Source organism: Marmota monax, unplaced genomic scaffold (genome assembly GCF_021218885.2).
Source record: "Marmota monax isolate L192 unplaced genomic scaffold, Marmota_monax_Labrador192_F-V1.1 WCK01_AAM20220418_F8-fsc00249, whole genome shotgun sequence".
NCBI lineage: Eukaryota > Metazoa > Chordata > Mammalia > Rodentia > Sciuridae > Marmota > Marmota monax.
The window spans coordinates 181,233-197,027 of NW_026694242.1; the positions used below are offsets into that span (position 1 = coordinate 181,233).

Here is a 15,795-nt window from a genome sequence, read left to right on the forward strand (position 1 = left end):
GGCCATATGTTACAGTCCAACTCTTTGATTGTTCACTGCAAGGACAGTTAGCAGACATTGCATTGGTTGCTGTCTATATTTTGCTTAGGCACTGCCTGAGTACATATACATGGTAACTGCACAATAAAATCAGGCCTGCTTCCTGATTGGTCTCTGGAGGTCTTGATTAGAGACTCCACAGCCACACTCTCCTCTATTCTGTTTTGTGGACATCCTCAGGGATGAGAGAGCCCATGCACTTCTCTGCAGACCCCAAGCTCTCATTACTGGGAAATCCACAGGATCCTGCAGGAGGGTCCATTTTCCCTGACTGATATTGCGATGGAAGAGTCAAGTTCTGCTTTCAGCTTTCCTGCTTTATCTTGTTCTGTGTGTCTTAGGGTCACATTTATCTGTGCATGCTAATGACATGAAAAACTGAATTTTGGAAAAAAAATCTGAAAGTGACCAAGGCAGGATGGATTTCAAGTGTCCTGAATGTTCCTCTAAGCAAAATTAAATTTACACATTTCCATTATTAGATATTGCAAAAGGTTTTTAGTGATTAAAACAGAATGGACTAATACATAAAAATATTCTTCCAAATTCTTGTGAATTATATCCACAAGCCTATAATTTGCCACCATGAATTGGAACTTACCAGCACATTTATTTGATTTTCTAAAATATTTAATGTACTTCCTTTTGATCATGGTCCCTTCTCTGACATTTACCAACTGAAAGTTCTTAACCATGTGAGATTCCATTCTATAAAATGAGGTTTTGAACATAGAACCTCATTTCCCTCTAAAGATTTAAAAATGTACAATTACACAAACAATAATTGTTCTTTGAGGTATGAAGATGACCAAAGCAAGATTATCAATCAAATATTAAAACTTATTAATTCTCTGGTAATAAGTATACAAATTAGTAGTGTTTAAAATCTCTATATGACATACCATATGTAAGTTATGTCCCATGAAGTTATTAAATTGAAAAATGAAGAAGTAAAACTGACATTCCCTGTAAGAAAAATTGACTCATTTTAGCAGGATCTCAAAGAAGCAAACATATTTAGAAGACAATATTCTCATTGCACCATACAGAACATGGTCCTCTGGTCCTCCAACAGTCCTAGTGAGCCCAGAGGACCATGTTCTGTATGGTGCAATGAGGATATTGTCTTCTAAAGGTGTTTGCTTCTTTGAGAAGCAAAGAAGCTACTGGGAAACCTCACTAGTAGACTGAATTTCCTCCTCCAATGCCCTTTTTAGAATCCACACTAACTCTGCATCTGAGGACACAGAGGTACTTTGTCACCTGAATAAGCTGAGAAGAGCACAAACACTTGTAAGTGTTATGGAAAGGATGTGTTTAAGTTCTGTCTCTGCAGATTTGTAATTTTAATGTCTGTAGAAAGGCAAGAAGTTCCCACTGGAGAACACAGAACTGTGGCTTCCCCAGTGGGACATGTCATCTCTCTTAATTTTATTGTCTTCTCTGATGGATAACAGCAATCCAAGAGATCTGGGCTTCAAACTCTTAAAGTTTCCTGGACACATCTGGAAAAGGATCTTGATTGAGATCATTTTCTCACGTTGATAAGGAAACTTAAATTACTCTAATTCTGGTCCTAAAATCAAACTAGTCCCAACATGTTCCACAACTTATAATGCCTCTACTTTGATGTGAGGGACTCCTGGCACCCCCATAATTTCCCTGAAGCCCTGAAGTGTGTGATGGGCCCCTCTTTCCTAATTTGCACATGGAGCACACCTTCTTGCAGTTAGTGATGGTTTGGTATGTCATCCTTTCCAAAGTGACAGTCCTGTGGCTCAAGCTCTAAGTGAAATATTAAAATCAAGAAAAGAAGGGGAAGAGCTATAGGTCACATGTTGTAGAAATCACAGGCAAATGGAATCTAGTCAGAGCTGAGGCAGAGTCCGAGCTGGAGTCTACTCTAAGAAACCTACATGATCAACTCCACCTTCTCTGAGAGAAAACCATGTAAAAATCAGGCTCAGTCTCCTGGGTACTGTATACAAATATACATAAAAGCATTAAAGTGCTATATTAAAAAGGATCCCCATTATCTGGAGTCAAAAGAAAGAACAGTTATTTCAAGCAGACCCACTTATGTTCCAGTTGTAGAAATCAGAAGATAGTTCTTGAACACTGCCATTATCAACATGTGAAGGGTAAGTACAAGCATGATAATGAATTAAACATTTGCTTTTTCTAGAGGTAACTGGAAACTTTGACAAAATGGAAATATATAAAATGAAAACTAATATGCACAGACAGAAATTCCACATGGATGGGATGAGGGAGGTTGGAAAACTGAAGAAGAAGGTCACAATAATTGCCAAAGCATGAGACCTCCAAAGCCACATGAGAGTGAAACATAAAACAGGAAAAGAGTGCAAGTCATTGAACAAGTATTTCAGCATATGAACAGTTAGGAAAGACACATCAAGGGTGGAGGAAAACTATCGCCTCATGCAGCCCCATCCTGGACCAGCCACATTAAAGTTTTGTGCCTTTGGTGAATTAGGCTCTGCCTTACTCCCTGGCATAGCCCATGAATCACCAAGGTGCCACCTGGAATACTGTCCCTCATATACACTCACTTCCTTGGAGGCTTCTGAATGAGCCATGGCAGAGGGTTGGCTAGTACTCCCATCTTTGTGGAGCCAAGAAGAGCTCTTTGGAGAGGTGGAGAATTGCAGACCACACCTTTGTTGTAATGTGGACATGCTGTGTAATTGGGTGTTGTTGAGTCCAATCTCTTTGTAGCCATGATTTTTCATAGAGAGGAAAATAATTTCATCTCTAATTGTGAGGATTAGGCCAAAACATACTGAACAAGTGGATTCCAACCAGTTAAAGAAGGCTCTCTGGGGAGCTGGGCATGGTGGTATTTGCCTGTAATCTCAGCAGGTTGGAAGGCTGAGGAAGGAAGATCATGAGTTCAGAGCCAACCTCAGTGAAAAAAATTCACTAAGCAGATCAGTGAGATCCTGTCTCTACATAAAATAGGGATAGGGATGGGGTTCAGGGGTTGAATACCCCTGAGTTCAATCTTCATCATCGTACCCCCCAAAAAAAGAAGAATGTCTGGGGAGTGAGTCTCAGGCTTTGGATTTATAACAGCTTTCATGGAGGTTCTAAAGTGTAGAACTAGTATAGAATAAGTGTTATGGGCCAAGCTCTTGGGTGGATGTGCATGCATTTGAATCCAGAATTTTATATATATTTATATATATATTATAGATTTGATGTTGATCTATTGATGGAATATTTCCTACACAAGGCATGTATGTGCTTTATTTAAAGTCTGAAATAGTATATATATATATATTTTAAATAATCTGCAGCTACATATTGAAAAATGACAGTCATCAGAAAATCATGTATGTGAAGCTAGATCATTTCATGACTCTTTAGAACATGTAGATCTATAAGGCAAGATAGTAAGAGAAACAATAAAATTGAAACATTCATGAACTTGGGATGTCATTTAAAAATCTGAGGTGAATGTTGGTCCACAATCTGACTTCCATAACAAGACTCCTACAGCACAAAAATTAAAAATCAAGAATAATTAAAGGGGATAGATTCAAACTAAAAAGCTGCTTCTAGCAAAACAAACAATAATGTGAAGAAAGAACCTACAGATTTTATACAAATCTTTACCACACGTAATTCAGAAAAAGCATTAATGTCTGGGGTATATAAAGAACTCAAAATTAACACAAACAACAACAAAAAAACCTATTAACAAATGGACTCAGTAACTGAACAGATAACTTCACAGAAGAAATATAAGCCATTAACAAAGATATGAAAAAACATTCCACCCATCTAGCAATTAGGAAAATGTAAATCAAATTTACTTTAAGATTTTATCTCACTTCAGTCAGAATGGCAATCATTAATAATACAGGCAACAATAAATATTGGTGAGGTTGTGGGTAAAAAGGAACACTCACACATTGCTCATGAGATTGACTCCAAATTGGTGCAACCACCATGGAAAGCAGTATGGAGACGCCTTGAAAAACCAGAATGGAACCATCATTTGACCCAGCTATCCCTCTCTTCGGACTATACCTAAAGGAATTTTAAAAAGCATACTACAGGGACACAGCCGCACCAATGTTTATAGCAGCACAATTCACAATAGATAAACCATAGAACCCTCCTATGTTTCCTTCAACAGATGAATGGATAAATAAAATGTGATTATATATATATATATAATTTCCCCCACCAATGGAATATTACTTAGCTTTAAAGATGAATGAAACTATGCCATTTGGTGGTAAAAGGATAGAGTTGAAGAATATCATGCTAAGTGAAATAAGCCACACACACACACACACACACACACACACACACACACAAACACAAAGGCCAAATGTTCTCTCCAATAAGTGTATGCTAATTCACAATGGGGGTGGGGAAGAATAGTTATTTAGATTAAGTAGAGAGGAGTGCAGGGAGGGGAGGGAATATGGGGATAGAAATGATAGTAGGATTAAACAGACATTACATATAATACATAATATATATGGATGCTAAAGCACTCAATAAGGGAGGGGGAGACAATAGAAATTCAGTGGATTAGACAAAGTTGGATTGAAGGGAAGAAAAGGGAAACAGGAATACAAATGACAGTAGAATGAATCAGACACAACTTTTCAATGTTTATATATAAATACACCACCAGGGAAGGTCCACACCATGTACACCTCAAGAATGGAATGCTAATTAAAATGAGTATTACTCCGTGTATAATATGTCAAAATTTGCTCTACTATCATGTATACCTAAAGAGAGTAAGAAATTTTAAAAATGACAAGGGAAAATTTGTATACCAAGAATGTGATTTAAAAACTCTTCAATGAATGGTAATGTCATTAAGGTTAAATAAAAGTATAAAAGAGTACCTTGAGCCCATACAAAACAACAATGATAAATAGAGTTGCCCAAGGCAGTTTGTGCAACTATCAATTATCACAAACTTTTTGGTTTAAAACTCTTTTCTATTTGTTTTACAAAGCAGCATGAGAACAATACTTACAAGTTGAGCAGAGAGGAAACATTACATAGCAGTGTTATGAATACTATTAATAGTGCTGTGTGCACTCAAAGCATTCTCAATTTCCACCCCCATGCAATAAAAAATCATGTAGTTGAAAGATACACTACTTACTGATTAGATAACACATACATGTGTTTGTGACATTCAGTGTGTGGGCAGCTGCTCAACTTGGCAGGTCAGATCCAATAGATAAGGAAGACATTCTCTTCACACGAGACAGTGTTTCCTTGAGTAATACTATGAAAGTAAGAGAGAAAGCAAAAGTGAAAGACATAGGCAACTGTATTGCCAGAATAGGAAAACCCAACCACTGAACCTATGTACTGGGGAGTCCCAAAGAGCTTTTCAGGGTCCTGACTGGGAAGTCCTGGGCAGAGCATCCTCTCCACAGGTGAGAGTCTGAAGTCTTGTTCTACCTTGTATTGAAAGTGAGGCCTAATAAATACAAGTTAGAACAAAGAAAACTTCATTCTAACATCTTGCATGACCTGGTGATCCCCTGAAGAACACCAAGTCCTCCCAAGAACAGGTCAGACCCTAGAGGAGGGAGTGATAGCCTTGAGATGACTAAGTAAATTGTGGTTCCAATGAGTGAGCCACCCAGCCAGATGCATTGAGAAATCAGCATTCTTTAGCTGTTTCATCAAGGATTGCAGACATTATTCAATCAAGAAAAGGGAAGATCTTTAGTATTTTCCTTAGACTTATAGAACTGAATTTTCCCTCCTGGCCTTATAAATAGTTGAAACTCTCATATGTAAAATGAAGCCAGTTTTCTGCATAAAATAATGTGGCGATAAGCATGAAACCTAGATATTTACCCTTTGGAATAAAGAATGGTATGAATATTATTCTCCTAGAACTTATTATATTTCAATATTTATTTTCCCAAATCAAGTTAAATGAAATGTTTGTGGGTGGTGTTTTGTTGACCCCAAAGGCTCACATATGAAGAGAATATTGTGTTTTCACTTTTTGAACAGGACTTGTAGATGAGAGTCTAGAGGTTTATTTCAATCCAAATTGTGTTTCTCTCTCTGTGGTGTCATGGGCTCTTGGAGCTTTAAGATCTGAGGAGGGACAGAGTTAGTTTATAGTATCTTATAATTACTGGGTTTCACAGGGGTCTGGGAGACCATGACACATACTATTTATCATATAATCCAATAAATATAACAAACGTTATATTGTAAGTTAGTAAGTAGAACCAAAAGGTCTACAAAATCAAAATATATAATGAAATAAAAAATGTGGGGGCATAAATGCTCCTATAGTATGTCTTTTTCTTTTTACAGTCATCATTTTACATGTTTCTAGTTACACTTTCCTACTGGGTATCCAAAACTAAAGAAGTGGTGCCAAATTGTGATGTGTTTTTTTTTTCATAAGGGAAAAAATAGTTTTATTTCTGTTCTGAAGATGGGGTCTTACTATGTTGCTTAACCTAGTCTTTTTTTTTAATTTTTATTGTTGGTTGTTCAAAACATTACATAGTTCTTGATATATCATATTTCACACTTTGATTCAAGTGGGTTATGAACTCCCATTTTTACCCCGAATACAGAATGCAGAATCACATCAGTTACACAGACACTAGTATGGCAATATGTAAATCAATGGATGTGTACCAAATTGTGATGTTTTTCCTACACTAGAGGTGAGTATAGTCACCTCAGAGATGAACGTCATAGAATTCATGAGGAACTGCATGATTTCTTCAGTCCAAGAGTCAGGATGGGCCTATGGACCATGTGGATTCCCCAGGAAACATTAAGACTACTTCCCCCTTCAGCAACCCTCCTTTATTGCCTGAATACGCACGTTGGCTCCTAGTCTCTTGGGTCTTTCTCCTCTCCCTGATTGGGAGCTTGTATAAATCTCTGGAGTTGTAGATCCCTTAGGGTGTACTGCTACTCTATAAGGTGAAATATTAAACTCATAATTCAAACTAGGGATATCTGGGCATTATTTTAGTATCCATAGGTCCTTCCTGTAACTCTCTTAATTTTCCCATAATTACAAACAAGAGAGTATATAATTTACATAAATAATATTCTCCAAATAATACTTGATTAAACATATGAAATCATTAATGGAGACTTTATAGCACTATTTACTCAATAGAATGTTTTACTATTGCATCAATCCATTAGCAAAGTGAATAGTGGGAGATGTGTGACCTAATAACATCATTAAATGCATGACAAGGTTTACATTAAGAAATTCACTTTATTTAGTAACAAATTGCATCTGTAATGAAATATAAGTAAAAATGCTCTGTAAAACGGGCATGGTGAACCATGCTGTGACCCTAGGGACGTGAGAAGCTTTGCAAGTTCAAAGTCAGGCTCCATAACTTAGTGAGGCCCTATACAACTTAGCAAAACCTATCTCTAAAAAAAAAATGGAAAAAAAATATCTGGGGATGTGGTTTACTGATTAAGTGCCCCTAAGTTTATGTACAAACATAAAAACTAAAAATTTAAAATTTCATATAAATCATAAGAGACTTCTGAAATAATCGACTCTGAGAATTGTTATTTCTCCAGTTGTGAAAAATGAGACTCTTTAGTAATTGTTGATTTACAGTAAAATTATATCCTTTTAGGGATGCACTATTCTATATTTGTATTTCCTTACTTCTACAATATCAGTTAAAGATGTTAAGAAAGTTTTCAGCAAATGTCAAAAGCAATTACCCATTTTCTACATTTAAATGATTTTTTCCCCTCCTAGGTCCCAAATACTTCAAGGGATGGGCTCTAGATAAGAAACTTACTACAATCTTTATATTTGTCAAGGTGTTTTTGTAAATATTTTGCTGTTATCTAAGGTACATACTTTGGACAAATGCTATTGCACACTTGCTACAGATATCCGGTCAGAAATTGAAAAATGTCTGAAATTTGAATACAGTCTTGGACACATTCTTTGGGTTTCTATAAGCTATAATCCTCCAGTGTTTTAAAAATGTTTGATCAATGGCCAAAAGTTTTGCAAAACTTTTCCCACATGTCCTCTCACTCGTATGAATTCTGAGGTGCTGAGTAGGTGTGAACAACTGTTGGAGAGACTGTCACCTATTTTACACTTGTATAATTTCTGTGCTCTCATATCTCTGGTGTGAAATAGTGTTGAACTACTGTGAAATAAGGGTTGATTCATCCTTAAAGACACTGATGCAATGTTTTCACTTGTAAAACTTCTCTGCAGTAAAAAATCTATAATGTTTAGTAAGATGTGACCTTCAATTAGAAAAGCTTTGCCATTCTTCACCTTTATTGAACTTCTCTCTAGTATGGGTTCTCTGGTGTCGGGTAAGTGAGGATTGTTGATTAAAATCTTTGCCACATTCTCTACATTTGTAGGGCTTCTCTCCAGTGTGGATTCTCTGGTGCTGAGTAAGAAATATTTTTTGATTAAACGTTTTGCCACATTCTTTACATTTGTAGGGCTTCTCTCCAGTGTGGATTCGCTGGTGCTGAGTAAGTGATGATTTTTGACAGAAAGTCTTGCCACACACTTTACATTTGTAGGGCTTCTCTCCAGTATGAATCCTGTTGTGGCGATTGAGCTCTGAGTTTGTATAAAAACTCTTGTCACACACTTTACATTTGTAGGGCTTCTCTCCAGTATGAATACTTTTGTGCCAATTACGCTGTGAGATGGTATTAAAAGCTTTGCCACATTCTTTACATTTGTAGGGCTTCTCTCCAGTGTGGATTCGCTGGTGCTGAGTAAGTGATGATTTTTGACTGAAACTCTTGCCACACACATTACATTTGTAGGGCTTCTCTCCAGTGTGGATTCGCTGGTGCTGAGTAACTGATGATTTTTGACTGAAACTCTTGCCACACACTCTACATTTGTAGGGCTTCTCTCCAGTATGAATCCTGTTGTGGCAATCAAGATGTGAGTTTCTATTAAAACTTTTGCCACATTCTTTACATTTGTAGGGCTTCTCTCCAGTGTGGATTCGCTGGTGCTGAGTAAGTGATGATTTTTGACTGAAACTCTTGCCACACTCTTTACATTTGAAGGGCTTCTCTCCAGTATGAATACTCTTGTGGTGATTGAGGTCTGAGTTTGTATTAAAACTCTTGCCACAGACTTTACATTTGTAGTGCTTCTCTCCTGTATGAATTCTCTGGTGATTTTTTCGGCTTGCTTTTTTACTAAAAGATTCACAAAATTGTTTATGTATGTGGGGCATCTCTCCAGGGTGTGTCCACTGGTGACAAATAAGATTGGAGATTTTATTAGAAGTTTTCTCACATTCCTTGCATTTGCATTGCACATCTCCTGTATGAACACTGTGATGTTGAGTAAAGTTCTTGAGTGCATTGCATTCTTCACATTGGTAGGTCTTCGCTGCAGAATAAATTTTCTGGTGTTGAGTAAGAGTTGAAAATTTTTTAAGTCTTTGCCACACTTTTTACATTTACAGGTCTTTAGTTCAGTATAAATCCTCTGATGCTCAACAAGTTGTAACCTTTCACTAAAAGTTTTTTTTTGCATTCTTTAAATTTATAGGGTTTATCACTGTCATAGTATCTACTGTGTTTAGAAGATGTAGAGAAAGCTGATGCTTTGATATATTCTTTAAACATATAGGGCTCTCTTTCTCTATAAATTATCTTGTATTGAGCAAGCTCTGCACTGTGATAAAGAACCCTTTCATATACCTTACACTTGCAAGTTTTGTCTCGACTGAAGCAAACTTTCCCACATTTTTCATCTTGGTATATTTCCTTTAGAAAATGCCTAGGGGTTCCTCTATATTCATAATTTTTCTCACCAATGGAAATATAATGGTAATTACTCAGGGTAGAGACGTGGCTAATGGTGTTACTTATAGCATTATCTATATAGTGCACTTTCCAAAAGTCTGTATCAGAATTGTCATTGAGCAATAGTGGGGAATTAGAAACATTTCTGCAATTCTTAATATTGTCTATTTGGGCACAAGGAGAAATTACTGTATTGTTGCAGAAATATGGACATTTTGTAAAGAAATTCTCAAATTATCACTTTTAAAAATGTCTTCTCTTGCAAATGTTTGAATGGAAGTTTACCTCGGTGCTACATTTTTAATTGGCCAAGTTAAAAACTGATGCATGGACCAGATTTCAAATTTTCCACAATTCTTTTCACTTCAAAAATGGCTGTGGATATATTCTTACAGACACACAGCTCCTCAGAAGTAAGTGAAATAAATTGAATTTTTTTCAGATATTAATTGTTTCTGCTGTCATTTGACCATAAAATTTTTATCGTAAATAGGGACTACTAATTGGTTTTGACCACTATAATACGATTTTTGAACTTTACTCTCACCTATATTTTCCCATTGTTTTCTTAGTTGTAAATGGTTAATGTCATAATTTCCATATCTTCCCTCTCTCTCTTGTATTCCCTGCTCTGGAAAAGTTTCTTCAGGGTGATGAGAAGTCATGGCTGAAATAAAAATGATAATCATGTTTACTTACTGTACTGGGCTGAGTATTTTTTGCAAACATAAGAAATTACAGCAATAAAGGAACATCATCAGGGGAGTAGGTTATTAAATCTAAGCCCATTGTTAATACAGAAACATATAAATCAAATAAAAATTTACACAGAAAATTACTTTGAGAACTTTCCAAATCATCTTAGTGCTCACAGTATCCAAGATGAGTACATTCCTCTGTAGAGTAATATAGTAGAGGAAAATACACTGTGTTACACAAAGCCTTTCCTCCTTCAGAATATATTTTAAAAATCTACCGACTTTCTTCTGTTTCATTAAAAAAGAAAAAATATGAAATATGCAAATATTTGGGGACTGTTCAAAAAGGGGTTCCTGCTTACCAACAGAAAAAATCATGGCTAAATTTACTGTAAGAAAATACGTTATGAATTACTCAAAGGGAATAGTAAATTATCATTTAAAAGAAGTTGACTGAATTAAACCAACACACACAAAAATGGAATTAAATTTAGTCAAGAATTGTTAATAGTAATAAGCAGAAAATGTGTTTTTAAAGTCTTTCTTTAGAAAATGTCTGAAAGAGTCACAGGTGGCTGTACATAGCAACATAGGAGCTTGAGCCAGAAGGATCAAAATTTCAAGGCCAGCCAAGGTAAAAAATGTAAAGTGGTAGTTCTCTTTCCAGTACTAATAAATGCATCTCAGAATATAAGAAAAATAAAACATCCAAAACAGCTCAAAGTTGTAAAGACTCAAAGCAGGTTTTAATCCAAGTTTTAAAACTTACAGACAATATTCAGAGCATCCAAGAGAAAAAGTTGGGTCACCTAGAAATATGTAACTACATAATTGTAAAATCCTTAGTCAAAACTTCACAACACAGAATGGTATTTGGGGCTATTTTCAAGGGATGGAAGGATACAATTATCAACCAAAACATTATATTCACAGCTACTATCTTTCAAAAGAGAAGGAAAATATAGACTTTAAAGATATAAATGCACACACTATTTATCAACACTAGATCTGTTCCCCGAAAAGTATGAAACGTGATCCTTCATACTGAAATATAAGTGTGCACAGAACATAAGTCATATGAAATTCTAAACATTTCTTGGTTCAAAAAATTGATTTTATTGTAATAATGGGACACAAAAATTTTGAAATAGAATTTGAAAGGCAAAAGCATAAAAGCAAAACTGTTAATAGGCATATAAACCTGTAACAATAATAGTTTTGAAAAGCCACAAATATATTGACTTTTTAAAAAGTGAAGTCAAGTTGATCCTCATACAAAGTATGAGTAGGAGATTCTTCATTTTTAGATATTTTTATTGGCAAATTCAAGATTACATAATTCTGATGAAAACAAACCTTGGCTATCTGAATTAACTCTAAAAATTATAACTCTAGGTAGTCCACAGTATATTCTAAATCTAAGGACACACACATACTGAAAGCAAAGGGATACAAGCATGACACATACAAAAGTGACCAAAAAAACCTGAGCAGTCTAAATTATAGTACACAAAACATAGTTTAAGACAGTATTAGGACATAGAAATCGTTTTAAATTTTAAAAAGACTTCGAAAAGAAGCAAAATAAAGAAAAGGAACATTTCCCCAGGTTCTGAATTAAGAGTAAATACATTTGCAACATATATCCTACTTCCCAAACACACAAAGAAAACATTGAGAGAGTTGAATGAAAACCAAGAATCACTGTCATCCTAGGAGACATCAATCCCCACTTACTGAAAAGGGAAATAGAGTGAAGCAAAATGGTAATTGCAAAGCATAAGACTTTGAAAATATTTGAAACTACTGTAGACTTATAGAATCCCTATTCTTAATCACAAGTGGGATATTATGCTGGATAGACCAATTTTATGTATTAAAACAAAGGTTAATAAATATTTAAGTGATAGTTATTTTGTAACCAACATGGAATAAAAATTTGAAGTCAAAAGTGATAGGGATGTTCAAAAATCCCTAAATATGTGTCAGTTGATTGAACACTCTTGGGCATATTGTTGTTCAAGAATTGAAAGATAAATTTCAAAGATGTTTATACTACTTAAAGTTAACTAGAGACTCCAGGTAATATGCATCAGACTCCCGTTGTTAAAAATATTTTTTTTTTTTGCAGAGAAATCTAAGCTTTAAATTGTATGAATATCACTCAAAGTACAAATAAGAGTATTTCCCTGCTTCAAAATATAGTAAAATTTACAACATGTCTGTAAATTTACAACAGGTCTGTAAATTTACAACATGTCTGTAAATGCAGACATGGAGTTAGAGAGACGGACTTCTTAGTGAGTGTGACAATAACCTTCATATCAATAGCAAATTAATAACATTGCACACCAGTGTTTTGACATTGTTATTCAATAGAGCCATCATGGGGGATTCAAAACAAATATCCCTTGAAAAGAACAATGAGCCAATGTGGAATATAGAAACTATAGAACTTTGAAGTCAAAGAATTTATTCTAATTATATATTTTACAAAATGTATACACACTAGGTTAACTGAAATGTCACAGAAAGAATACTGCAGAATTCTACAAGTATGACATCTCTAAACTAAAGTAGCAGCTTTCTGAACAAAAGAATGGTTTTGTGATGAGGAGACAGAAATGAATCCTTGCTTCCTAGGCATAGTTTTTTTTTTTTTTTTGAGATCTAAACTTTTTAGAGATATATTGCATAACAATTTGAATTAATGTTACGGAACTGTATATTTAAATTCTTGGAGACAGTAAGTTTTATTTTGTAGTTTTGATCATAATGAAAATTACAAACAATACATAAAAGAGATTTGCAACTTTTCTCAAACCTTCATTGAAAATAATGTGGTCATTATCTTATAAATAAGAACAAACTCATCAATATACAAATGATGGGCATGCTTGTAATCTCAGCTACTAGGAAGTCTGAGGCAGGAGAATTGCAAATTCAAGACATCCTCAATAACTTAGTGAGAACCTCTCTCCAAATATGAGTGAAAAGGAGCTTGGGGTGTAGTTCAGCATTAGAGTATCACTGCCATCAATCCCCATTACATTTACATATAGAAAATTTCAATTTCTACGTACATGGGCAGATTAAAAGACAATCAAGATCAAATATAAAAGTCATAGACAAAAAGAGGCTTAATATTTATACAAGCAAAAGCACATATAACATTATTGGCAATACAAACAAGAGTCATGCATATCTTAATTTGTGAAGCAATGAACTGATATGGGGAAACCCAGTCTGCAACACGGAATCTACTGTACACAATGAAAAAATAAGGAAAAAATTAACCAATCAAATTATCAATATACACAGATGTTATTTTACAAATGCTCTTATTCAAATACTACTTAAACCATCTCTCAAAAGAGCAGTCTTTGTCCATCTTGACTTTCATTCCATGGCAGATAATTTCACAAAAACTCCATTACACATATCAGAAAGAACTCTGATAAGGAAATTTTAGTGAAAAAAATGTACAAGTAAGTTTAGAGTAACTTACTTGTGATATTAATGTATTACAATGGGTTGACCTAGTGGTCTCCAGAAATGTACAAAAAATTCCTGCATATAAAGAGGGGCTGGAGTTATAGACTAGTGGTAGAGGGATTGCCTTCCATGTATGAGGCCATGGGTTTGATCCTCAGCAACACATATGAATAAATGGGAATTTCACTAACAACTAAAAAAAATCTTTAAAAATTATGGAAGAGCTGTCAGATAATATCGACACTCACAAGGCAAGGGGAGTGTTTTGTTGTTAATTTGCATGTACAGAGACATTACTGGAGGAAAAGCAGGAGACTAGACTAGTTGAAAGCACAAAACACAGGACAGATTCTTCTATGATCACAAGAGAAAGAAATTCAAGCTTCTCAAAAATCTTTTCTCCTGGATAACTTCTCAATCAAACTTTTTGCATTTAGGCTTCCTCCTCTACCTCAACTATGTCCTCTGCTATATGTGGGCCACAGTATTTGACATGACTGCATTTCTCTAAGTCAACCATATGTCAAGTGAAGGATGTACATCATGACAACAAAGGAAAACATTAAGGACGAAAAGAAACTTAATATTTTCTTGTCAGCACCAAGAACTACCCCATCTTTTTTATTGAAAACACAAATCTGAATCATCCAATTTTTATGGTGAAGTTCCCAAAAGATATACTTCAAGGGAAGAAAATTAAATAATAATAATTAGGAGTTTTGAAGAAAAGTTATGCTCACCCACAAAGACCAGGTTGCTGTAGGTCTCCAACATCACTTCTCTATATAAATTCTGCTGAGCAGGATCCAGGCATTCCCATTCCTCCTCAGAGAAATCAATAGCCACATCCTTGAATGTAAATGGCTCCTAAAATAAAAATTGGTAGATCAATAGCAAACGGACAAAACCATTATTCAGTGTGTAGTTTGGATTAAGTGTTAGTAGAACTGACTGTCATGTAGGAGGGTTACTTTAATTATGTAATAAGATACGCCTTTTCCTCTGAATTAGATAATGGAAAGTAAGTCCCAAAACAGTGTGTATATATATATATATATATATATATATATATATATATATTATATATATATATATATATTCCATATCAGAGTGAAGTCAAAGATATATACCACAATCCAAGAACTGAATAAAAGCTGAATTCCTAACTTTTCTGCCACTGGTGAATGAATTTTGTGGGACATTCCAGATGCAAATCAGACTTGTCAAAGATATACTCATAAGGTGATTGTGCCCAAGGGAGACAAAAAGTTGTAAAAAAGCTTTTGAAAACAATCTGGGAGTAGTTCTTTCTGCTTTGGATCCATGAGATAGATTGAGCTCCCAAAAACAATTAGTTTCAAGTATCATCCATGACACATTCGCAATGTGTAAAATATTCATGAAATATTAATGTTTGGAGACATGTAAAGTGACACTTCCACCTCGTGAAAAGACACACTTGAAATATTAAGTTCTATAAGCAGTCCAACGAGTGAATAAATTTGGTACAATAGAGGCCCAGACAGCAGCATGTATGTGTTCAAAAGACTGAGGCAAAGAAATGGTTAATAAAAGAAAATAGACCTTTTAATATAATTGTAATGGAAAAATAATGGTAAAAATAAGTTACTTAAAACTCATACAACCAAGGAAATATAACCAAGGAAAATGATGGCTTTGAGAAATACATAATAAAATTAGGAGTCATAAAAAGTCACAGGGC

General features: G+C 34.9%; 1 protein-coding gene across 1 annotated transcript in view; it reads right to left on the bottom strand.

The window, feature by feature from the left end:
- Positions 1-9,607, bottom strand: part of LOC124108508 (zinc finger protein 91-like) — a 53,598-nt gene extending 43,991 nt beyond the window's left edge. Inside the window, 2 exon segments of the mRNA XM_058586236.1 lie at positions 8,377-9,499; positions 9,502-9,607. Of these exon segments, the coding sequence (XP_058442219.1) occupies positions 8,377-9,499; positions 9,502-9,607 (1,229 nt within the window).
- Positions 9,608-15,795: the final 6,188 nt, after the last annotated feature.